Consider the following 26,868-nt stretch of genomic DNA (forward strand, 5'->3'; position numbering starts at 1 on the left):
AACAACTATTTTGTGGGTTCCCGAGTGGCACGGTGGTCTAAACCACTGCATCTCGGTGGTTTGATCTTGGGCTTTGTCACAACAGGCCGTTGGTCGGGAATCCCATGGGGCTGCGCACAATTGGCCCAGCGCTGTCCGGGTTAGGCCGTCATTGGAAAATTAGAATTTGTTCTTAAAACCTCTTCAGTCTACCCCCTCCTTTTTCGAACATTCTGTTAAAAATCGCGCAACATTTCAGCGTCCTGCTACTCATGCCAGGAATATAGTATATGCATATGATTAGTATGTGTGGATAGAAAACACTCTGAAGTTTCTAAAACTGGTTAAATCACGGCTGTGACTATAACAGAGCGTGTGTTTCATCGAAAAGCGCAAGAAAAACTGGTCACTGAAAGCTGAAAATAATATTCATGCGCCACTTGCATGTATTGTTTAAAGGACACCAAATTAAATAGGACTAAGGATGCAATTCCTACAGCTTCCACACGATGTCGCCATTGTCGTCATTTTCCTGAGAGTTATTTCTTGGTAAAACATTACAAAAGTATTTCGAAGTGTTTTGTGAAAGGTTATCGTCGACTTTTTAATTAAAAAAAATGACGCAGCGTTTTGAAACAATGTTTTTTTCTGAATTACACAGTTTCCATAGATGGCTATTTTGGGTATATATGGACCGATTTAATCGAAAAAAAGACCCAATAGTGATGTTTATGGGGCATATAGGAGTGCTAAGAAAGAAGCTCGTCAAAGGTAATGAATGTTTTATATTTTATTTCTGCTATTTGTGTAGCGCCGGCTACGCTAATTATTTTGTTTACGTCGCCTTCAGGCATTTTGGGGTGTTGCATGCTATCAGATAATAGCTTCTCATGCTTCGCCGAAAAGCATTTTAAAAATCTGACTTGTTGGCTAGATTCACAACGAGTGTAGCTTTAATTCAATACCCTGTATGTGTGTTTTAATGAACGTTTGAGTTTTAACGAGTACATTTAGCATTTAGCGTAGCGCATTTGCATTTCCAGGTGCCTAGTTGAGACATCTCCGTGATCGGGAATCCCATGGGGCTGCGCACAATTGGCCCAGCGCTGTCCGGGTTAGACCGTCATTGTAAAATTAGAATTTGTTCTTAACTGCCTAGTTAAAAAAAAAAATTTAAAGGACACCAATAATAAGAAGAGACTTGCTAGAAACACGAGCAATGGACATTCGTCTGGTGGAAATCTGAACTTCGGTCTGATGAGTTCAAATTGGAGATATTTTGGTTCCAACCTCCGTATCTTTGTGTGATGCAGAGTAGGTGAACGGATGATCTCTGCATGTGTGATTTCCACCGTGAAGTATGGAGGAGGAGGTGTGATGGTGTGGGGGTGCTTCACTGGTGACACAGTCTGTGTCACTTCACCAGCATGGCTACCACCTCATTCTGAAGTGATACGCCATCCCATCTGGTTTGCATTTTGTGGGACTATCATTTGTTTTTCAAAGAGGACAATGACCCAACACACCTCCATGCTGTGTAAGGGCTATTTGACCAAGAAGGAGAGTGATGGAGTGCTGCATCAGATGACCTGGCCTCCACAATCACCCGACCTCAACCCAACTGAGAAGGTTTGGGATGAGTTGGACCACAGAGTGAAGGAAAAGCAGCCAACAAGTGCTCAGCATATGTAGGAACTCCTTCAAGACTGTTGGAAAATAATTCCAGGTGAAGCTGGTTGAGAGAATGTCAAGCGTGTGCAAAGCTACTTTGAAGAATCTCAAATCTAAAATATACTTTTGATTTGTTGAACACTTTTTCTCTCGTTACATGATTCCATAAGTGCTATTTCATAGTGTTGATGTCTTCACTATTATTCTAAAATGTAGAAAATAGTAAAAATAAAGAAAAACCCTTGAATGAGTAGGTGTGTCCAAACTTTCGACTGCTACTGTATCTTTTTTTAAACTTTCTTCGGGCCTTGCGGTCCGTATTGACCCGGTTCTGGGTCTGGCTCCGGTCCGCCAGTAGAGTATGTCGGGACTGGGGGGGGTTTAGGGTAAAAGGAGCCGTAAATTAACCTAAAGCACCGGCAACATCCTAGAGGAGAACCTGTCTCAGTCTGCTTTCCAACAGACACTGGTGAGATGAATTCGCCTTCCAATAACCTAAAACACAGGCAACATCCTAGAGGAGAACCTGGCTCAGTCTGCTTTCCAACAGACACTGGTGAGATGAATTCACCTTCCTAAAACACAGACAACACCCTAGAGGAGAACTTGGCTCAGTCTGCTTTCCAACAGACACTGGTGAGATGAATTCACCTTCCTAAAACACAGGCAACACCCTAGAGGAGAACCTGTCTCAGTCTGCTTTCTAACAGACAACTGGTGAGATGAATTCACCTTCCAATAACCTAAAACACAAAGCCAAATATACACAGGAGTTGGGAGATGAATAGATAGAATCACATCTGTAAAACACACCGTGGCCAAACTGCATGTGACCTTCACTGGGTAAAAAAAGAGAGAGAGAGAGATAAGGGGAATCTGCTCCTGTGTGTTCTGAAAATCAGACTAGATCTTGGCTATAGAGAGAGACAGTGGAAATCATGTAATGTATTGTTGTACATTACACTGGAGTGATCCATCTTCCAAATCTGACAGAAATATTTTATGAGGATCATTGACACAAAAAAAACACAAACACAATTAAATACATTTTAAATCTGACTTTGTAACAACAGAATGTAAAAAGGGGGTGTGAATACTTTCAGAAGGCACTTTTAGGTGACATTACACTTTTACACCTTCAGTTAAGAACAAATTCTTATTTTCAATGACGGCCTAGGAACAGTGGGTTAACTGGTCTAGGAACAGTGGGTTAACTGGTCTAGGAACAGTGGGTTAACTGGTCTAGGAACAGTGGGTTAACTGGTCTAGTGGGTTAACTGGCCTAGGAACAGTGGGTTAACTGGCCTAGGAACAGTGAGTTAACTGGTCTAGGAACAGTTGGTTAACTGGTCTAGGAACAGTGGGTTAACTGGTCTAGGAACAGTGGGTTAACTGGTCTAGGAACAGTGGGTTAACTGGTCTAGGAACAGTGGGTTAACTGGTCTAGGAACAGTGGGTTAACTGCCTGTTCAGGGGTAGAACGACAGATTTGTACCTTGTCAGCTCGGGGGTTTGAACTTGCAACCTTCCGGTTACTAGTCCAACGCTCTAACCACTAGGCTACCCTGCCGCCTCTACACTCTAACCACTAGGCTACCCTGCCACCTCTACACTCTAACCACTAGGCTACCCTGCCGCCTCTACACTCTAACCACTAGGCTACCCTGCCACCTCTACACTCTAACCACTAGGCTACCCTGCCGCCTCTACACTCTAACCACTAGGCTACCCTGCCGCCTCTACACTCTAACCACTAGGCTACCCTGCCTCCTCTACACTCTAACCACTAGGCTACCCTGCCGCCTCTACACTCTAACCACTAGGCTACCCTGCCGCCTCTACACTCTAACCACTAGGCTACCCTACCACCTCTACACTCTAACCACTAGGCTACCTGCCTCCTCTACACTCTAACCACTAGGCTACCCTGCCACCTCTACACTCTAACCACTAGGCTACCCTGCCGCCTCTACACTCTAACCACTAGGCTACCCTGCCGCCTCTACACTCTAACCACTAGGCTACCCTGCCGCCTCTACACTCTAACCACTAGGCTACCCTGCCACCTCTACACTCTAACCACTAGGCTACCCTGCCGCCTCTACACTCTAACCACTAGGCTACCCTGCCGCCTCTACACTCTAACCACTAGGCTACCCTGCCGCCTCTACACTCTAACCACTAGGCTACCCTGCCGCCTCTACACTCTAACCACTAGACTACCCTGCCGCCTCTACACTCTAACCACTAGGCTACCCTGCCGCCTCTACACTCTAACCACTAGGCTACCCTGCCGCCTCTACACTCTAACCACTAGGCTACCCTGCCGCCTCTACACTCTAACCACTAGGCTACCCTGCCTCCTCTACACTCTAACCACTAGGCTACCTGTCGTCCCTACACTCTAACCACTAGGCTACCCTGCCGCCTCTACATTCTAACCACTAGGCTACCTGCCTCCTCTACACTCTAACCACTAGACTACCCTGCCTCCTCTACACTCTAACCACTAGGCTACCCTGCCGCCTCTACGCTCTAACCACTAGGCTACCCTGCCTCCTCTACACTCTAACCACTAGGCTACCCTGCCGCCTCTACGCTCTAACCACTAGGCTACCCTGCCGCCTCTACACTCTAACCACTAGGCTACCCTGCCGCCTCTACACTCTAACCACTAGGCTACCCTGCCACCTCTACACTCTAACCACTAGGCTACCCTGCCACCTCTACACTCTAACCACTAGGCTACCCTGCCACCTCTACACTCTAACCACTAGGCTACCCTGCCGCCTCTACACTCTAACCACTAGGCTACCTGCCGCCTCTACACTCTAACCACTAGGCTACCCTGCCGCCTCTACACTCTAACCACTAGGCTACCCTGCCCCCTCTACACTCTAACCACTAGGCTACCCTGCCGCCTCTACACTCTAACCACTAGGCTACCCTGCCGCCTCTACACTCTAACCACTAGGCTACCCTGCCGCCTCTACACTCTAACCACTAGGCTACCCTGCCGCCTCTACACTCTAACCACTAGGCTACCCTGCCGCCTCTACACTCTAACCACTAGGCTACCCTGCCGCCTCTACACTCTAACCACTAGGCTACCCTGCCGCCTCTACACTCTAACCACTAGGCTACCCTGCCACCTCTACACTCTAACCACTAGGCTACCCTGCCGCCTCTACGCTCTAACCACTAGGCTACCCTGCCTCCTCTACACTCTAACCACTAGGCTACCCTGCCACCTCTACGCTCTAACCACTAGGCTACCCTGCCGCCTCTACGCTCTAACCACTAGGCTACCCTGCCTCCTCTACACTCTAACCACTAGGCTACCCTGCCACCTCTACACTCTAACCACTAGGCTACCCTGCCGCCTCTACACTCTAACCACTAGGCTACCCTGCCACCTCTACACTCTAACCACTAGGCTACCCTGCCTCCTCTACACTAACCACTAGGCTACCCTGCCGCCTCTACACTCTAACCACTAGGCTACCCTGCCGCCTCTACACTCTAACCACTAGGCTACCCTGCCGCCTCTACACTCTAACCACTAGGCTACCCTGCCGCCTCTACACTCTAACCACTAGGCTACCCTGCCGCCTCTACACTCTAACCACTAGGCTACCCTGCCGCCTCTACACTCTAACCACTAGGCTACCCTGCCCCCTCTACACTCTAACCACTAGGCTACCCTGCCGCCTCTACACTCTAACCACTAGGCTACCCTGCTGCCTCTACACTCTAACCACTGGGCTACCCTGCCACCTCTACACTCTAACCACTAGGCTACCCTGCCTCCCCAGGGCTGAGAAACCCTGTCAAAAAACAGTTCAGTCTAAAAGTTGTTTTTTTTGTACCAATGAAAGCTTGAGCATATTACTAAACCCTGATCCCATTTAGAGAGGACATCACCTGGACACGTCACTCTCTGTTCTCATCATTAAAACACCCACACACATTTATTACAAACAAACAACATGAATGTTTCTGTTCTCCGTCTACAGCGGTTGTGTCCAGCTCCTGTCAGCGCCGGGTTAGATCTGTCGTCCCTGTTGTCACCCAACATAGAAAATCAACTACCATCATGTGCAAAAGGTGTTTTATCTTCTCACTACTAGCCTCAAAGACTACCACCTAGCAGCACCTTAACAGCAGAGACAGTAGTATCACTACCACCTAGCAGCACCTTAACAACAGAGACAGGAGTATCACTACCACCTAGCAGCACCTTAACAGCAGAGACAGGAGTATCACTATCACCTAGCAGCACCTTAACAGCAGAGACAGGAGCATCACTACCACCTAGCAGCACCTTAACAACAGAGACAGTAGTATCACTACCACCTAGCAGCACCTTAACAGCAGAGACAGGAGTATCACTACCACCTAGCAGCACCTTAACAACAGAGACAGGAGTATCACTACCACCTAGCAGCACCTTAACAACAGAGACAGGAGTATCACTACCACCTAGCAGCACCTTAACAACAGAGACAGGAGTATCACTACCACCTAGCAGCACCTTAACAGCAGAGACAGGAGTATCACTACCACCTAGCAGCACCTTAACAGCAGAGACAGGAGTATCACTACCACCTAGCAGCACCTTAACAACAGAGACAGGAGTATCACTACCACCTAGCAGCACCTTAACAACAGAGACAGGAGTATCACTACCACCTAGCAGCACCTTAACAACAGAGACAGGAGTATCACTACCACCTAGCAGCACCTTAACAACAGAGACAGGAGTATCACTACCACCTAGCAGCACCTTAACAGCAGAGACAGTAGTATCACTACCACCTAGCAGCACCTTAACAACAGAGACAGGAGTATCACTACCACCTAGCAGCACCTTAACAGCAGAGACAGTAGTATCACTACCACCTAGCAGCACCTTAACAACAGAGACAGGAGTATCACTACCACCTAGCAGCACCGTAACAACAGAGACAGGAGTATCACTACCACCTAGCAGCACCTTAACAGCAGAGACAGTAGTATCACTACCACCTAGCAGCACCTTAACAACAGAGACAGGAGTATCACTACCACCTAGCAGCACCTTAACAACAGAGACAGGAGTATCACTACCACCTAGCAGCACCTTAACAGCAGAGACAGTAGTATCACTACCACCTAGCAGCACCTTAACAGCAGAGACAGGAGTATCACTACCACCTAGCATCACTACCACCTAGCAGCACCTTAACAGCAGAGACAGGAGTATCACTACCACCTAGCAGCACCTTAACAGCAGAGACAGTAGCATCACTACCACCTAGCAGCACCTTGACAGCAGAGACAGTAGTATCACTACCACCTAGCAGCACTACCACCTAGCAGCACCTTAACAGCAAAGACAGTAGTATCGTGTCAGGGTGGATATGTGAGGTGTGTGTCAGCTATATAACTTTAGTTTCCATCCAATCTCCACTTACTGTAGGTGAGCATGGCTCACACCTTAGCAGCCTTGTCAGGTGTGTGTGTGTGTGTGTCAGACGGATGACTTACCGTAGATGAGCACGACAGACTCCTCGATGGCGTGCTGGTAACTGAACTGAGAGTCCAGCAGGGCCCGGCTGACAAATGATCCATAATAGGTTGACTGGTACCAGCCCACATGAAGATGGTCAATGTTGACATGACGAAGAGACCGCATCATCTCCATCTGATACTGGACTAGAGGGGGAGAGGGGGAGGAGAGAGAGAGAGGGGGGGGGGGGGGAGAGGGTGGGGGGGGAGGAGAGAGGGAGGAGAGAGGGTGGGGGAGGAGAGAGGGTGGGGGGGGGGAGAGAGGGGGAGGAGAGAGAGAGGGTGGGGGGGAGGAGAGAGGGTGGGGGGGGAGAGAGGGTGGGGGGAGAAGGAGAGGTGGGGAGAGGGGGAGGAGAGAGGGTGGGGGAGGGGGAGGAGAGAGGGTGGGGGGGAGAAGGAGAGAGGGAGGAGAGAGGGTGGGGGAGGAGAGAGGGTGGGGGAGGAGAGAGGGTGGGGGAGGAGAGAGGGTGGGGGAGGAGAGAGGGTGGGGGAGGAGAGAGAGAGGGAAGGAAGGAAGGAGGAGAGAGGACAGGCAGAGGGAGGAGGAGACTTTTACTTTTTCCATTCATCAGGTAGGTTATAAATACATGACAGCAGACTGAATCAACCATCTCCCTCTCTGCTGGGGAATCAACCATCTCCCTCTCTGCTGGGGAATCAGCCATATTCCTCCCCTGGCCTCCCACTGACAGACAGAATAGAGTAGAGGAAGACCGGAGACAGACAGCACCGGGAGGTTAACGAGGACAGACAGCACATTTACACATCACTCCGAGTGTGACTGTTTGTGTGTGTGTGTACCATCCCAGTCAATCACAGGACGCAGTCAGAGTCAGACACACACCAGTCTGGCTATTAAGTAACAGAGAGAGAGAGAGAGAGAGATGGAGAGAAATTGATTCATCCGTGTCTCATTGGCCAGCTGTGGCCTCCAACCCCCCTACTTATCCCCAAACACTCATTCTGGACCCCCAACCAGTCCCCCCCCTCCTCAGAACATCCCCCAACCAGCCCCCCCCCCTCCTCAGAACATCCATCCCTCAACCAGTCCCCCCCCCCACTCAGAACATCCATCCCTCAACCAGTCCCCCCCCCCACTCAGAACATCCATCCCTCAACCAGTCCCCCCCCCCACTCAGAACATCCATCCCTCAACCAGCCCCCCCCCCCTCCTCAGAACATCCCTCAACCAGTCCCCCCCCCCCACTCAGAACATCCATCCCTCAACCAGTCCCCCCCACTCAAAGCATCTATCCCCCAACCAGTCCACCCCACTCAAAAACATCTATTCCCAACCAGTCCCCCCCTCAGGCTGTGTACACTAACATCAGGCTGTGCACACTAACATCAGGCTGTGCACCCTAACATCAGGCTGTGCACCCTAACATCAGGCTGTGCACCCTAACATCAGGCTGTGTACACTAACATCAGGCTGTGTACCCTAACATCAGGCTGTGCACCCTAACATCAGGCTGTGCACCCTAACATCAGGCTGTGCACCCTAACATCAGGCTGTGTACACGAACATCAGGTTGTGTACCCTAAGTGTACCCTAACATCAGGCTGTGTACCCTAACATCAGGCTGTGTACCCTAACATCAGGCTGTGTACCCTAAAATCAGGCTGTGTACACTAACATCAAGCTGTGTACCCTAACATCAGGCTGTGTACCCTAACATCAGGCTGTGTACCCTAACATCAGGCTGTGTACCCTAACATCAGGCTGTGTACCCTAACATCAGGCTGTGTACCCTAACATCAGGCTGTGCACCCTAACATCAGGCTGTGCACCCTAACATCAGGCTGTGTACCCTAACATCAGGCTGTGTACCCTAACATCAGGCTGTGCACACTAACATCAGGTTGTGTACCCTAACATCAGGCTGTGTACCCTAACATCAGGCTGTGTACCCTAACATCAGGCTGTGTACCCTAACATCAGGCTGTGTACCCTAACATCAGGCTGTGTACGCTAACATCAGGCTGTGTACGCTAACATCAGGCTGTGTACGCTAACATCAGGCTGTGCACGCTAACATCAGGCTGTGCACGCTAACATCAGGCTGTGCACGCTAACATCAGGCTGTGCACGCTAACATCAGGTTGTGCACGCTAACATCAGGTTGTGTACGCTAACATCAGGCTGTGTACGCTAACATCAGGCTGTGTACACTAACATCAGGCTGTGTACACTAGTGAAACACAGTCTACAGTCTTTTATAAACATTGTTCAGGCAGACTCGTACTTCTGGACTCAAACACTCTTTCAGAACAAATAAACATGTTTCTAAACTAACTGTCGCTATCCTCTCCAATGCATCTTAATGTAGATTTCTCTCACGTTTGGTAAGTAGGTCACAATTTCTGCTGAACACACGAGAACAAAACAAGTGGAAGAGAATCGGTGAGAGAAAAATCCAAGTATGAAGTGAGTCACATATCAACGAGACACACGTCCCAAATCGTCCCCTATTCCGTCCACAGGGCTAGTGTTAACAGTAGTGTACGAGACTCGTCCCCTATTCCGTCCACAGGGCTAGTGTTAACAGTAGTGTACGAGAGACGTTCCAAATCGTCCCCTATTCCGTCCACGGGGCTAGTGTTAACAGTAGTGTACGAGAGACATTCCAAATCGTCCCCTATTCCGTCCACAGGGCTAGTGTTAACAGTAGTGTACGAGACACGTTCCAAATCGTCCCCTATTCCGTCCACAGGGCTAGTGTTAACAGTAGTGTACGAGACACGTTCCAAATCATCCCCTATTCCATCCACAGGGCTAGTGTTAACAGTAGTGTACGAGACACGTTCCAAATCGTCCCCTATTCCGTCCACAGGGCTAGTGTTAACAGTAGTGTATGAGACACGTTCCAAATCGTCCCCTATTCCGTCCACAGGGCTAGTGTTAACAGTAGTGTACGAGACACGTTCCAAATCGTCCCCTATTCCGTCCACAGGGCTAGTGTTAACAGTAGTGTACGAGACACGTTCCAAATCGTCCCCTATTTCGTCCACAGGGCTAGTGTTAACAGTAGTGTACGAGACACGTTCCAAGTCGTCCCCTATTCCGTCCACAGGGCTAGTGTTAACAGTAGTGTACGAGACACGTTCCAAATCGTCCCCTATTCCGTCCACAGGGCTAGTGTTAACAGTAGTGTACGAGACACGTTCCAAGTCGTCCCCTATTCAGCCCACAGGGCTAGTGTTAACAGTAGTGTACGAGACTCGTCCCCTATTCCGTCCACAGGGCTAGTGTTAACAGTAGTGTACGAGACACGTTCCAAATCGTCCCCTATTCCGTCCACGGGGCTAGTGTTAACAGTAGTGTACTATATAGGGAATAGGGTGCAGGTCAAGGACCGTCACTCTAGCTGAAGCTCAGAGTCTCCAGGTGCTGTCTGTTTCCCGGCTTGAAATGATCCTCGTACTGCACATCTCTGAACCACAACACACACACACACACACACACACACTCCAATCCAACCAGAGAGATAATACTGTGGTCTAGAAGCTTCCTTATCCCAGAGAAAAAGCCAATTCTATTATATAAATCACGGAGACAATGTGACCCAGCCACATTCACCTCTCCTCTCCTAGCACACGTCCCCAAAACAACACCCTATTCCCTATATAGTGCACTACTTTAGACCAGGGCCCTATTCCCTATATAGTGCACTACTTTAGACCAGGGCCCTATTCCCTATATAGTGCACTACTTTAGACCAGGGCCCTATTCCCTATATAGTGCACTACTTTAGACCAGAGCACTATTCCCTATATAGTGCACAACTATAGACCAGGGCCCTATTCCCTATATAGTGCACTACTTTAGACCAGAGCACTATTCCCTATATAGTGCACAACTATAGACCAGGGCCCTATTCCCTATATAGTGCACTACTTTAGACCAGGGCCCTATTCCCTATATAGTACACTACTTTAGACCAGGGCCCTATTCCCTATATAGTGCACTACTTTAGACCAGAGCACTATTCCCTATATAGTGCACTACTTTAGACCAGAGCACTATTCCCTATATAGTGCACTACTTTAGACCAGAGCACTATTCCCTATATAGTGCACAACTATAGACCAGGGCCCTATTCCCTATATAGTGCACTACTATAGACCAGGGCCCTATTCCCTATATAGTGCACTACTTTAGACCAGGGCCCTATGGAACCCTATATAGTGCACTACTATAGACCAGGGCCCTATGGAACCCTATATAGTGCACTACTTTAGACCAGGGCCCTATGGAACCCTATATAGTGCACTACTATAGACCAGGGCCCTATGGAACCCTATATAGTACACTACTTTAGACCAGGGCCCTATGGAACCCTATATAGTGCACTACTATAGACCAGGGCCCTATGGAACCCTATATAGTACACTACTATAGACCAGGGCCCTATGGAACCCTATATAGTGCACTACTATAGACCAGGGCCCTATGGAACCCTATATAGTACACTACTATAGACCAGGGCCCTATGGAACCCTATATAGTGCACTACTATAGACCAAAGCCCTATGGAACCCTATATAGTGCACTACTATAGACCAGGGCCCTATGGAACCCTATATAGTGCACTACTATAGACCAGGGCCCTATGGAACCCTATATAGTGCACTACTATAGACCAGGGCCCTATGGAACCCTATATAGCGCACTACTTTAGACCAGGGCCCTATTCCCTATATAGTGCACTACTATAGACCAGGGCCCTATGGAACCCTATATAGCGCACTACTATAGACCAGGGCCCTATGGAACCCTATATAGCGCACTACTTTAGACCAGAGCCCTATGGAACCCTATATAGTGCACTACTATAGACCAGGGCCCTATGGAACCCTATATAGCGCACTACTATAGACCAGGGCCCTATGGAACCCTATATAGTGCACTACTATAGACCAGGGCCCTATGGAACCCTATATAGTGCACTACTATAGACCAGGGCCCTATGGAACCCTATATAGTGCACTACTATAGACCAGGGCCCTATGGAACCCTATATAGTACACTACTATAGACCAGGGCCCTATGGAACCCTATATAGTGCACTACTATAGACCAGGGCCCTATGGAACCCTATATAGCGCACTACTATAGACCAGGGCCCTATGGAACCCTATATAGTGCACTACTATAGACCAGGGCCCTATGGAACCCTATATAGTGCACTACTATAGACCAGGGCCCTATGGAACCCTATATAGTGCACTACTATAGACCAGGGCCCTATGGAACCCTATATAGTGCACTACTATAGACCAGGGCCCTATGGAACCCTATATAGAGCACTACTATAGACCAGGGCCCTATGGAACCCTATATAGTGCACTACTATAGACCAGGGCCCTATGGAACCCTATATAGTGCACTACTATAGACCAGGGCCCTATGGAACCCTATATAGTGCACTACTATAGACCAGGGCCCTATGGAACCCTATATAGTGCACTACTATAGACCAGGGTCCTATGGAACCCTATATAGTGCACTACTATAGACCAGGGCCCTATGAAACCCTATATAGTGCACTACTATAGACCAGGGCCCTATGGAACCCTATATAGTGCACAACTATAGACCAGGGCCCTATTCCCTATATAGTGCACTACTATAGACCAGGGCCCTATTCCCTATATAGTGCACTACTATAGACCAGGGCCCTATTCCCTATATAGTGCACTACTATAGACCAGGGCCCTATTCCCTATATAGTGCACTACTATAGACCAGGTCCCTATTCCCTATATAGTGCACTACTATAGACCAGGACCCTATTCCCTATATAGTGCACTACTTTAGACCAGGGCCCTATTCCCTATATAGTGCACTACTTTAGACCAGGGCCCTATTCCCTATATAGTGCACTACTTTAGACCAGGGCCCTATTCCCTATATAGTGCACTACTTTAGACCAGGGCCCTATTCCCTATATAGTGCACTACTTTAGACCAGGGCCCTATTCCCTATATAGTGCACTACTTTAGACCAGGGCCCTATTCCCTATATAGTGCACTACTATAGACCAGGGCCCTATTCCCTATATAGTGCACTACTTTAGACCAGGGCCCTATTCCCTATATAGTGCACTACTTTAGACCAGGGCCCTATTCCCTATATAGTGCACTACTTTAGACCAGGGCCCTATTCCCTATATAGTGCACTACTTTAGACCAGGGCCCTATTCCCTATATAGTGCACTACTTTAGACCAGGGCCCTATTCCCTATATAGTGCACTACTTTAGACCAGGGCCCTATTCCCTATATAGTGCACTACTTTAGACCAGGGCCCTATTCCCTATATAGTGCACTAGTTTTAAACAAAAGTAGTACCCCTATAAAAAAGAGAGGGAGGGAATAGTCTGCCATTTGGGGCGCATCTGAACAATTCTTCAGTCATTTCTTTAGACCAGTTGGTTCTGCTATCAATCAGTCAGTCGGGGGAGATGGGGGGGAGAGGGGGGAGATGGGGAATGAGTTCGCTGTTGATATCCCATTTGCTTTGGTGATTGTGTTGTGTGTCTGTCTGCAAGGGCCCAAAAGCAAGGGCCTCCTACACCCCCCCACCCTTCTATGTCCCTACGGTTCCTACCATGCATATGAATGAGACACCTTGATCATGTGATCTAAGGGGGATATTTCAAAAAACACAACTAATTGTTAAGACTGTCTGTCTGTTCAGATCCTCATCGTACATATGGAGCAGGTGAATGGTCTGTTCAGATCCTCATCGTACCGTACATATGGAGCAGGTGAATGGTCTGTTCAGATCCTCATCGTACCGTACATATGGAGCAGGTGAATGGTCTGTTCAGATCCTCATCGTACCGTACATATGGAGCAGGTGAATGGTCTGTTCAGATCCTCATCGTACCGTACATATGGAGCAGGTGAATGGTCTGTTCAGATCCTCATCGTACCGTACATATGGAGCAGGTGAATGGTCTGTTCAGATCCTCATCGTACCGTACATATGGAGCAGGTGAATGGTCTGTTCAGATCCTCATCGTACCGTACATATGGAGCAGGTGAATGGTCTGTTCAGATCCTCATCGTACCGTACATATGGAGCAGGTGAATGGTCTGTTCAGATCCTCATCGTACCGTACATATGGAGCAGGTGAATGGTCTGTTCAGATCCTCATCGTACCGTACATATGGAGCAGGTGACTGGTCTGTTCAGATCCTCATCGTACCGTACGTATGGAGCAGGTGAATGGTCTGTTCAGATCCTCATCGTACCGTACATATGGAGCAGGTGAATGGTCTGTTCAGATCCTCATCGTACCGTACGTATGGAGCAGGTGAATGGTCTGTTCAGATCCTCATCGTACCGTACGTATGGAGCAGGTGAATGGTCTGTTCAGATCCTCATCGTACCGTACATATGGAGCAGGTGAATGGTCTGTTCAGATCCTCATCGTACCGTACATATGGAGCAGGTGAATGGTCTGTTCAGATCCTCATCGTACATATGGAGCAGGTGAATGGTCTGTTCAGATCCTCATCGTACCGTACATATGGAGCAGGTGAATGGTCTGTTCAGATCCTCATCGTACCGTACTTATGGAGCAGGTGAATGGTCTGTTCAGATCCTCATCGTACATATGGAGCAGGTGAATGGTCTGTTCAGATCCTCATCGTACCGTACATATGGAGCAGGTGAATGGTCTGTTCAGATCCTCATCGTACCGTACATATGGAGCAGGTGAATGGTCTGTTCAGATCCTCATCGTACCGTACATATGGAGCAGGTGAATGGTCTGTTCAGATCCTCATCGTACCGTACATATGGAGCAGGTGAATGGTCTGTTCAGATCCTCATCGTACCGTACATATGGAGCAGGTGACTGGTCTGTTCAGATCCTCATCGTACCGTACGTATGGAGCAGGTGAATGGTCTGTTCAGATCCTCATCGTACCGTACATATGGAGCAGGTGAATGGTCTGTTCAGATCCTCATCGTACCGTACGTATGGAGCAGGTGAATGGTCTGTTCAGATCCTCATCGTACCGTACGTATGGAGCAGGTGAATGGTCTGTTCAGATCCTCATCGTACCGTACGTATGGAGCAGGTGAATGGTCTGTTCAGATCCTCATCGTACCGTACATATGGAGCAGGTGAATGGTCTGTTCAGATCCTCATCGTACATATGGAGCAGGTGAATGGTCTGTTCAGATCCTCATCGTACCGTACATATGGAGCAGGTGAATGGTCTGTTCAGATCCTCATCGTACCGTACTTATGGAGCAGGTGAATGGTCTGTTCAGATCCTCATCGTACATATGGAGCAGGTGAATGGTCTGTTCAGATCCTCATCGTACATATGGAGCAGGTGAATGGTCTGTTCAGATCCTCATCGTACCGTACATATGGAGCAGGTGACTGGTCTGTTCAGATCCTCATCGTACATATGGAGCAGGTGAATGGTCTGTTCAGATCCTCATCGTACATATGGAGCAGGTGAATGGTCTGTTCAGATCCTCATCGTACATATGGAGCAGGTGAATGGTCTGTTCAGATCCTCGCCACCCCCCCCCCCCCCCCCCCCCCCCCCCCCCACGGAGAGAGATGAGGTTTAAGTGGGAGTGATGATGGAAGTGTCTTCAAAAAACATTCCATGGGAGAGCAGAGAGGGACTATGGGTAATGGCTCCTTTAAAAGCCTGTGCTCTATAATGAAGCCTGGGAGGAGGTAGTTACACGCTATGTGATTCTCATTCAAGTGAAAAGATTCAAAGGGAGAGGTGGTTTCGACAGTACAGGGGGTACAGGTTTTCCTATAGGTCCTGGTCAACAGTAGTGGTCCTGGTCAACAGTAGTGGTCCTGGTCAACAGTAGTGGTCCTGGTCAACAGTAGTGGTCCTGGTCAACAGTAGTGTTGAGTCAGACCCCTGTGGGTTTTCCTATAGGTCCTGGTCAACAGTAGTGTTGAGTCAGACCCCTGTGGGTTTTCCTATAGGTCCTGGTCAACAGTAATTGAGTCAGACCCCTGTGGGTTTTCCTATAGGTCCTGGTCAACAGTAGTGGTCCTGGTCAACAGTAGTGTTGAGTCAGACCCCTGTGGGTTTTCCTATAGGTCCTGGTCAACAGTAGTGGTCCTGGTCAACAGTAGTTTTGAGTCAGACCCCTGTGGGTTTTCCTATAGGTCCTGGTCAACAGTAGTGTTGAGTCAGACCCCTGTGGGTTTTCCTATAGGTCCTGGTCAACAGTAGTTGAGTCAGACCCCTGTGGGTTTTCCTATAGGTCCTGGTCAACAGTGTGTGCGTTTCCGTATCTGTGTGTGTGAACAGTGTGTGCGTTTCCGTATCTGTGTGTGTGTGTGTGTTTGTGTGTGTGTGTGTGTTTCCGTATCTGTGTGCGTGTGCGTGTGTGTGTGTGTCTCAGCACCCCTGCAGCAGACAGGGTGGCAGCTCTCCACAGAGCCTTGCTTAACTAAGATTAATTACAGCCAATCAGAGGAACCAGGTGGAACAGAGGAGAACAGGTGAGAGGAGCCACTGAGTCCATTAGAAACGGAGTGGGGGGAAATTAACCCTCGCCTCACCAACAACTCCCTGTTCCTTTACTTCCAGCAGGACACACATTTATCACCGTGCTACAGACATGTGGATGCTGCAGAACAGCAGCTCCCCCTGGCTCTCTAGCTCTCTCTCTCCGCCAGTCTCTCTAGCTCTCTCTCCAGCTCTCTCTGCCAGTCTCTCCAGCTCTCTCTCCGCCAGTCTCTCCAGCTCTCTATCCGCCAGTCTCTCCAGCTCTCTCTCCGCCAGTCTCTCTAGCTCTCTCTCCAGCTCTCTCTGCCAGTCTCTCCAGCTCTCTCTCCGCCAGTCTCTCCAGCTCTCCACCCCCGTCTCTCTAGCTCTCTCTCCGCCAGTCTCTCTAGCTCTCTCTCCGCCAGTCTCTCTAGCTCTCTCTCCGCCAGTCTCTCCAGCTCTCTCTCCGCCAGTCTCTCCAGCTCTCTCTCCGCCAGTCTCTCCAGCTCTCTCTCCGCCAGTCTCTCCAGTTCTCTCTCCGCCAGTCTCTCCAGCTCTCTCTCCGCCAGTCTCTCCAGCTCTCTCTCCGCCAGTCTCTCCAGCTCTCTCTCCGCCAGTCTCTCCAGCTCTCTCTCCGCCAGTCTCTCCAGCTCTCTCTCCGCCAGTCTCTCCAGCTCTCTCTCCGCCAGTCTCTCTAGCTCTCTCTCCCCGTCTCTAGCTCTCTCTGCCCCCCGTCTCTAGCTCTCTCTGCCCCCCGTCTCTAGCTCTCTCTGCCCCCCGTCTCTAGCTCTCTCTGCCCCCCGTCTCTAGCTCTCGCCCCCCCCGTCTCTAGCTCTCGCCCCCCCCCGTCTCTAGCTCTCTCTGCCCCCCGTCTCTAGCTCTCTCTGCCCCCGTCTCTAGCTCTCTCTCCCCCCGTCTCTAGCTCTCTCTCTGCCCCCCGTCTCTAGCTCTCTCCCTGCCCCCCGTCTCTAGCTCTCTCCCCGCCCCCCGTCTCTAGCTCTCTCTCTCCCCCCGTCTCTAGCTCTCTCTCTCCCCCCGTCTCTAGCTCTCTCTCTCCCCCCGTCTCTAGCTCTCTCTCTCCCCCCGTCTCTAGCTCTCTCTCCCCCCGTCTCTAGCTCTCTCTCTCCCCCCGTCTCTAGCTCTCTCTCTCCCCCCGTCTCTAGCTCTCTCTCCCCCCCGTCTCTAGCTCTCTCTCCCCCCCGTCTCTAGCTCTCTCTCCCCCCGTCCCTAGCTCTCTCTCCCCCCGTCCCTAGCTCTCTCTCCCCCCCGTCTCCGTCTCTCTCTCCCCCCGTCTCCCTCTCTCCCACCCCGGTTTCTCTCTCCCCGTCTCCCTCCTCCCATCTCCCTCTCTCCCACCACGGTTTCTCTCTCCCCCCCCGTCTCTAGCTCTCTCTCTCCCCCCCGTCTCTAGCTCTCTCTCCCCCCCGTCTCTAGCTCTCTCTCCCCGTCCCTAGCTCTCTCTCCCCCCCGTCTCTAGCTCTCTCTCCCCCCCGTCTCTAGCTCTCTCTCTCCCCGTCTCTAGCTCTCTCTCCGCCAGTCTCTCTAGCTCTCTCTCCGCCAGTCTCTCCAGCTCTCTCTCCGCCAGTCTCTCCAGCTCTCTCTCCGCCAGTCTCTCCAGCTCTCTCTCCGCCAGTCTCTCCAGCTCTCTCCGCCAGTCTCTCCAGCTCTCTCTCCGCCAGTCTCTCCAGCTCTCTCCGCCAGTCTCTCCAGCTCTCTCTCCGCCAGTCTCTCTAGCTCTCTCTCCCCGTCCCTAGCTCTCTCCCCCCGTCTCTAGCTCTCTCTCTCCCCCCGTCTCTAGCTCTCTCTGCCCCCCGTCTCTAGCTCTCTCTGCCCCCCGTCTCTAGCTCTCTCTGCCCCCCGTCTCTAGCTCTCTCTGCCCCCCGTCTCTAGCTCTCGCCCCCCCCGTCTCTAGCTCTCTCTCTGCCCCCCGTCTCTAGCTCTCTCTCTGCCCCCCGTCTCTAGCTCTCTCTCTGCCCCCCGTCTCTAGCTCTCTCTCTGCCCCCCGTCTCTAGCTCTCTCTGCCCCCCGTCTCTAGCTCTCGCCCCCCCCCGTCTCTAGCTCTCGCCCCCCCCGTCTCTAGCTCTCGCCCCCCCGTCTCTAGCTCTCGCCCCCCCCCGTCTCTAGCTCTCTCTGCCCCCCGTCTCTAGCTCTCTCTGCCCCCGTCTCTAGCTCTCTCTCCCCCCGTCTCTAGCTCTCTCTCTGCCCCCCGTCTCTAGCTCTCTCTCTGCCCCCCGTCTCTAGCTCTCTCCCTGCCCCCCGTCTCTAGCTCTCTCCCCGCCCCCCGTCTCTAGCTCTCTCCCCTCCCCCCGTCTCTAGCTCTCTCCCCTCCCCCCGTCTCTAGCTCTCTCTCCCCTCCCCCCGTCTCTAGCTCTCTCTCTCCCCCCGTCTCTAGCTCTCTCTCTCCCCCCGTCTCTAGCTCTCTCTCTCCCCCCGTCTCTAGCTCTCTCTCTCCCCCCGTCTCTAGCTCTCTCTCTCCCCCCGTCTCTAGCTCTCTCTCTCCCCCCGTCTCTAGCTCTCTCTCTCCCCCCGTCTCTAGCTCTCTCTCTCCCCCCGTCTCTAGCTCTCTCTCCCCCCCGTCTCTAGCTCTCTCTCCCCCCGTCCCTAGCTCTCTCTCCCCCCGTCCCTAGCTCTCTCTCCCCCCCGTCTCCGTCTCTCTCTCCCCCCGTCTCCCTCTCTCCCACCCCGGTTTCTCTCTCCCCGTCTCCCTCCTCCCATCTCCCTCTCTCCCACCACGGTTTCTCTCTCCCCCCCCGTCTCTAGCTCTCTCTCTCCCCCCCGTCTCTAGCTCTCTCTCCCCCCCGTCTCTAGCTCTCTCTCCCCGTCCCTAGCTCTCTCTCCCCCCCGTCTCTAGCTCTCTCTCCCCCCCGTCTCTAGCTCTCTCTCTCCCCGTCTCTAGCTCTCTCTCCGCCAGTCTCTCTAGCTCTCTCTCCGCCAGTCTCTCTAGCTCTCTCTCCGCCAGTCTCTCCAGCTCTCTCTCCGCCAGTCTCTCCAGCTCTCTCTCCGCCAGTCTCTCCAGCTCTCTCCGCCAGTCTCTCCAGCTCTCTCTCCGCCAGTCTCTCCAGCTCTCTCTCCGCCAGTCTCTCCAGCTCTCTCTCCGCCAGTCTCTCTAGCTCTCTCTCCCCGTCCCTAGCTCTCTCCCCCCGTCTCTAGCTCTCTCTCTCCCCCCGTCTCTAGCTCTCTCTGCCCCCCGTCTCTAGCTCTCTCTGCCCCCCGTCTCTAGCTCTCTCTGCCCCCCGTCTCTAGCTCTCTCTGCCCCCCGTCTCTAGCTCTCTCTGCCCCCCGTCTCTAGCTCTCGCCCCCCCCCGTCTCTAGCTCTCTCTCTGCCCCCCGTCTCTAGCTCTCTCTCTGCCCCCCGTCTCTAGCTCTCTCTCTGCCCCCCGTCTCTAGCTCTCTCTCTGCCCCCCGTCTCTAGCTCTCTCTCTGCCCCCCGTCTCTAGCTCTCTCTCCCCGTCTCTAGCTCTCTCTCCCCCCGTCTCTAGCTCTCTCTCCCCCCCCCGTCTCTAGCTCTCTCCCCCCCCCCCCCGTCTCTAGCTCTCTCTCCCCCCGTCTCTAGCTCTCTCTCCCCCCCGTCTCTAGCTCTCTCTCCCCCCGTCCCTAGCTCTCCCCCCCCCCCCGTCTCCAGCTCTCTCTCTCCCCCCGTCTCCCTCTCTCCCCCCGTCTCCCTCTCTCCCCCCGTCTCCCTCTCTCCCACCCCGGTTTCTCTCTCCCCGTCTCCCTCCTCCCATCTCCCTCTCTCCCACCCCGGTTTCTCTCTCCCACCCCGGTTTCTCTCTCCCACCCCGGTTTCTCTCTCCCCCCCGTCTCTAGCTCTCTCTCTCCCCCCCGTCTCTAGCTCTCTCTCCCCCCCGTCTATAGCTCTCTCTCCCCGTCCCTAGCTCTCTCTCCCCGTCCCTAGCTCTCTCTCCCCCCGTCTCTAGCTCTCTCTCCTCCCCGTCTCTAGCTCTCTCTCTGCCCCCCGTCTCTAGCTCTCTCTCCCCCCCGTCTCTAGCTCTCTCCCCCCCCCGTCTCTAGCTCTCTCTCCCCCCCGTCTCTAGCTCTCTCCCCCCCCCCGTCTCTAGCTCTCTCTCCCCCCCGTCTCTAGCTCTCTCCCCCCCCCGTCTCTAGCTCTCTCCCCCCCGTCTCTAGCTCTCTCCCCCCCGTCTCTAGCTCTCTCTCCCCCCCGTCTCTAGCTCTCTCTCCCCCCCGTCTCTAGCTCTCTCTCCCCGTCCCTAGCTCTCCCCCCCCGTCTCTAGCTCTCTCTCCCCCCCGTCTCTAGCTCTCTCCCACCCCGTCTCTAGCTCTCTCTCCCCGTCCCTAGCTCTCTCTCCCTGTCCCTAGCTCTCTGACCGACGGTGTCCTTGTGATGGTGTTAGTCCTTTCTCTTTCTGTCTATTGAAGAACAGAATTCCTTTATTGAATAAAGACTCCACAATATGAGTATGACTAACATGTAGTGGGTTGGTCATATTACACAAGCTGCACCGGCAAGCAGCCACCCTAAGGCCCGGCAGACACCCTGGGGCCCGGCAGACACACTAGGGCCCGGCAGACACACTAGGGCCCGGCAGACACCTACTTTACGGATTACATTTCAAACAGGAAACAGCAAGCCACCTGTGTGTTCAAATACGTTTTGTTTTTGCTTGAGCCTGGAGAGGCAGAAAGACCAGGTTCCCAGTTCAGAAACTATTCTATTTGGTCCATGACGCCAGGACAATCAAGCACAGCTAAAATATTTGAAATTATTTCAAATAGTACTTGAACCCAGGTCTGGTAACCAGCCTCAGAAGTGGGTCGGGTTGGCCGGCTTGGGACCGTTCAGGACACTCTGGTGCCATGCTGCTGGGCCGGTGGGCCAATACAAAATAGCAGTTTCTTCCTCAAGTTGACTTCTTTTGAAGGACACTGACAAATGATTTGAATTAGCGAAGCTCAGAGAGAGAAAACAAGACTGAATCAATGATCTAATGGATGTGTAACTCGGAAGGAAGGAAGGAAGGAAGGAAGGAAGATACATTACGAAAGGAGAATTAAGTTAATGCATATTGGATACTGAATGTTGGGAGAGAAAGGAGAGAGAGAGAAAGGAGAGATAATGGGTAGAACAGTTGAAGAGATCATGTCTGAGCAAACTAATCCCTTGACTTAAAATAAATAAGAGAGAGGTGTGTGCTTGTTCTTCTGTGCATCCGGGGGCGTGTGTGTGAGGGTGTGTGTGTGTGTGTGTCTCCAGTCCCCACAATTACTGCAGCAGAGAGAGAAGGAGGGAGAAAGGAGAGAGAAAGATGGAGGGAGAGATGGAGGGAGAGGGCAAACCTCTGAACCAGCAGTCAGCAGTGATCTAATCAAGGCGGTTACATTCAGTTATTATTCATGTTTCCCTGCCAGACTCATCTGTCCTGGATTATAGCTGTCAACTACACTGAACCCTCACACTATACTGTAGAGGCTAGATAGAACCCCCACATTATACTGTAGAGGCTAGATAGAACCCTCACACTATACTGTAGAGGCTACATAGAGCCCCCACGCTATACTGTAGAGGCTAGATAGAACCCCCTCACACTATACTGTAGAGGCTAGATAGAACAATCACGCTATACTGTAGAGGCTAGATAGAACCCTCACGCTATACTGTAGAGGCTAGATAGAACCCCCTCACACTATACTGTAGAGGCTACATAGAGCCCCCTCACACTATACTGTAGAGGCTACATAGAGCCCCCACGCTATACTGTAGAGGCTACATAGAACCCTCACGCTATACTGTAGAGGCTAGATAGAACCCTCACGCTATACTGTAGAGGCTAGATAGAACCCTCACGCTATACTGTAGAGGCTAGATAGAACCCTCACGCTATACTGTAGAGGCTAGATAGAACCCTCACATTATGCTGTAGAGGCTAGATCGAACCCTCATGCTATACTGTAGAGGCTAGATAGAACCTTCACGCTATACTGTAGTGGTGTGGAGGTGTAGAGGCTAGATAGAGACAGCCCGTTGGAGTCGGGGACAGAGAGGAGACGGCCCGGCCCGTTGGAGCCGGGGACAGAGAGGAGACGGCCCGTTGGAGCCGGGGACAGAGAGGAGACGGCCCCTTGGAGCCGGGGTCAGAGAGGAGACGGCCCGTTGGAGCCGGGGACAGAGAGGAGACGGCCCCTTGGAGCCGGGGTCAGAGAGGAGACGGCCCGTTGGAGCCGGGGACAGAGAGGAGACGGCCCGTTGGAGCCGGGGTCAGAGAGGAGACGGCCCGTTGGAGCCGGGGTCAGAGAGGAGACGGCCCGTTGGAGCCGGGGTCAGAGAGGAGACGGCCCGTTGGAGCCGGGGACAGAGAGGAGACGGCCCGTTGGAGCCGGGGACAGAGAGGAGACGGCCCCTTGGAGCCGGGGACAGAGAGGAGACGGCCCGTTGGAGCCGGGGACAGAGAGGAGACGGCCCGTTGGAGCCGGGGACAGAGCAGTGTTTCTCCTCATATTAAAAACAACTTGATCCAGAACACTGATCCTGTTCCATGGAACAGTAGACGGGGCCCCTCCGTGTTAAGGGCTACAGAGGAGACGGGCCTCCTCTCCTCCACTCTGGGTTCCTCCGTGTTAAGGACTACAGAGGAGACGGGGCCCCTCTATAAGAGCAGGGTTCCTCTGTTAAGTATTCCTCTCCATAATTACAGCTCCCCCAAATAAATACTGCCCTTGTTTTGGGGTGGCTTCACTGCAGTGCCATAAACTACATTTGGGCATTTAAGTGCATTCATTTGGCCAATTAAAACAAATGCCAAAATGATAATTCACTCTGCCTGTTCCCTCCATCTCACCATTTTCCTCTCTCTCCCAGTCTCTATCTTTCTCTCACACTTTCCGTCTCCCCCTCTCTTAGTCCCCCCTTCGCTCTCTTTACTCAAATCTGGTTAAAATATTTCCGTTCCTTAATTAAACCTCTGTAGAGATTACAGAGAGGGTAGGTTGGGTGGAACGCTGTGGAACTGGGTTCCCTGGCTGGGTTCCCAGTCTCTCTCTCTCTGCCCCACATCCCTCCCCATAACCCAGTCTCTCTCTCCCTCTCTCTGCCCCACATCCCTCCCCATAACCCAGTCTCTCTCTCTCTGCCCCACCTCCCTCCCCATAACCCAGTCTCTCTCTCTCTCTCTCTCTCTGCCCCACCTCCCTCCCCATAACCCAGTCTCTCTCTCTCTCTCTGCCCCACCTCCCTCCCCATAACCCAGTCTCTCTCTCTCTCTCTCTCTCTCTGCCCCACCTCCCTCCCCATAACCCAGTCTCTCTCTCTCTCTCTCTCTCTGCCCCATCTCCCTCCCCATAACCCAGTCTCTCTCTCTCTCTGCCCCATCTCCCTTCCCATAACCCAGTCTCTCTCTCTCTGCCCCATAACCCAGTCTCTCTCTCTCTCTCTGTCCCATCTCCTTCCCCCTAACCCAGTCTCTCTCTCTCTGCCCCATCTCCCTCCCCATAACCCAGTCTCTCTCTCTGCCCCATAACCCAGTCTCTCTCGCTCTGCCCCATCTCCCTCCCAATAACCCAGTCTCTCTCGCTCTGCCCCATCTCCCTCCCCATAACCCAGTCTCTCGCTTTGCCCCATCTCCCTCCCCATAACCCAGTCTCTCTCTCTGCCCCATCTCCCTCCCCATAACCCAGTCTCTCCCTCTGCCCCATCTCCCTCCCCATAACCCAGTCTCTCGCTCTGCCCCATCTCCCTCCCCATAACCCAGTCTCTCTCGCTCTGCCCCATCTCCCTCCCCATAACCCAGTCTCTCTCGCTCTGCCCCATCTCCCTCCCCATAACCCAGTCTGTCTCTCTCTCTGCCCATCTCCCTCCCCATAACCCAGTCTCTCTCTCGCTCTGCCCCATCTCCCTCCCCATAACCCAGTCTCTCTCTCGCTCTGCCCCATCTCCCTCCCCATAACCCAGTCTCTCTCTCGCTCTGCCCCATCTCCCTCCCCATAACCCAGTCTCTCTCTCGCTCTGCCCCATCTCCCTCCCCATAACCCAGTCTCTCTCGCTCTGCCCCATCTCCCTCCCCATAACCCAGTCTCTCTCTCTCTGCCCCATCTCCCTCCCCATAACCCAGTCTCTCTCTCTCTGCCCCATCTCCCTCCCCATAACCCAGTCTCTCTCTCTCTGCCCCATCTCCCTCCCCATAACCCAGTCTCTCTCTCTCTGCCCCACCTCCCTCCCCATAACCCAGTCTCTCTCTCTCTCTGCCCCATCTCCCTCCCCATAACCCAGTCTCTCTCTCTCTCTGCCCCATCTCCCTCCCCATAACCCAGTCTCTCTCTCTCTGCCCCATCTCCCTCCCCATAACCCAGTCTCTCTCTATCTGCCCCATCTCCCTCCCCATAACCCAGTCTTTCTCTCTCTGTCCCATCTCCCTCCCCATAACCCAGTCTCTCTCTCTCTGCCCCATCTCCCTCCCCATAACCCAGTCTCTCTCTCTCTGCCCCATCTCCCTCCCCATAACCCAGTCTCTCTCGCTCTCTCTCTGCCCCATCTCCCTCCCCATAACCCAGTCTCTCTCTCTCTGCCCCATCTCCCTCCCCATAACCCAGTCTCTCTCTCGCTCTGCCCCATCTCCCTCCCCATAACCCAGTCTCTCTCTCGCTCTGCCCCATCTCCCTCCCCATAACCCAGTCTCTCTCTCTCTGCCCCACCTCCCTCCCCATAACCCAGTCTCTCTCTCTCTCTGCCCCATCTCCCTCCCCATAACCCAGTCTCTCTCTCTCTGCCCCATCTCCCTCCCCATAACCCAGTCTCTCTCTCTCTGCCCCATCTCCCTCCCCATAACCCAGTCTCTCTCTCTCTGCCCCATCTCCCTCCCCATAACCCAGTCTCTCTCTCTCTGCCCCACCTCCCTCCCCATAACCCAGTCTCTCTCTCTCTCTCTCTCTCTCTCTCTGTCCCATCTCCTTCCCCCTAACCCAGTCTCTCTCTCTCTGCCCCATCTCCCTCCCCATAACCCAGTCTCTCTCTCTGCCCCATAACCCAGTCTCTCTCGCTCTGCCCCATCTCCCTCCCCATAACCCAGTCTCTCTCGCTCTGCCCCATCTCCCTCCCCATAACCCAGTCTCTCTCGCTCTGCCCCATCTCCCTCCCCATAACCCAGTCTCTCGCTCTGCCCCATCTCCCTCCCCATAACCCAGTCTCTCGCTCTGCCCCATCTACCTCCCCATAACCCAGTCTCTCTCGCTCTGCCCCATCTCCCTCCCCATAACCCAGTCTCTCGCTTTGCCCCATCTCCCTCCCCATAACCCAGTCTCTCTCGCTCTGCCCCATCTCCCTCCCCATAACCCAGTCTCTCTCTCTGCCCCATCTCCCTCCCCATAACCCAGTCTCTCTCTCTGCCCCATCTCCCTCCCCATAACCCAGTCTCTCGCTCTGCCCCATCTCCCTCCCCATAACCCAGTCTCTCTCTCGCTGCCCCATCTCCCTCCCCATAACCCAGTCTCTCGCTCTGCCCCATCTCCCTCCCCATAACCCAGTCTCTCGCTCTGCCCCATCTCCCTCCCCATAACCCAGTCTCTCTCGCTCTGCCCCATCTCCCTCCCCATAACCCAGTCTCTCTCGCTCTCTGCCCATCTCCCTCCCCATAACCCAGTCTCTCTCTCTGCCCCATCTCCCTCCCCATAACCCAGTCTCTCTCTCTGCCCCATCTCCCTCCCCATAACCCAGTCTCTCGCTCTGCCCCATCTCCCTCCCCATAACCCAGTCTCTCGCTCTGCCCCATCTCCCTCCCCATAACCCAGTCTCTCTCGCTCTGCCCCATCTCCCTCCCCATAACCCAGTCTCTCGCTCTGCCCCATCTCCCTCCCCATAACCCAGTCTCTCTCTCGCTGCCCCATCTCCCTCCCCATAACCCAGTCTCTCGCTCTGCCCCATCTCCCTCCCCATAACCCAGTCTCTCGCTCTGCCCCATCTCCCTCCCCATAACCCAGTCTCTCTCGCTCTGCCCCATCTCCCTCCCCATAACCCAGTCTCTCTCGCTCTCTGCCCATCTCCCTCCCCATAACCCAGTCTCTCTCTCGCTCTGCCCCATCTCCCTCCCCATAACCCAGTCTCTCTCTCGCTCTGCCCCATCTCCCTCCCCATAACCCAGTCTCTCGCTCTGCCCCATCTCCCTCCCCATAACCCAGTCTCTCGCTCTGCCCCATCTCCCTCCCCATAACCCAGTCTCTCTCGCTCTGC

The 26,868-nt window shown here is 52.8% G+C and overlaps 1 protein-coding gene across 1 annotated transcript in view; it reads right to left on the reverse strand.

Moving 5' to 3' along the window:
- LOC139394400 (eukaryotic translation initiation factor 3 subunit H-like) overlaps positions 1-26,868 on the reverse strand; it is a 92,280-nt gene that overhangs the window by 53,708 nt on the left and 11,704 nt on the right. Inside the window, exon 2 of the mRNA XM_071142456.1 lies at positions 7,180-7,347. Within this exon, the coding sequence (XP_070998557.1) occupies positions 7,180-7,347 (168 nt within the window). The remainder of the gene's footprint in view (positions 1-7,179; positions 7,348-26,868) is intronic.

This window comes from Oncorhynchus clarkii, unplaced genomic scaffold (genome assembly GCF_045791955.1).
Source record: "Oncorhynchus clarkii lewisi isolate Uvic-CL-2024 unplaced genomic scaffold, UVic_Ocla_1.0 unplaced_contig_3043_pilon_pilon, whole genome shotgun sequence".
Lineage (NCBI taxonomy): Eukaryota > Metazoa > Chordata > Actinopteri > Salmoniformes > Salmonidae > Oncorhynchus > Oncorhynchus clarkii.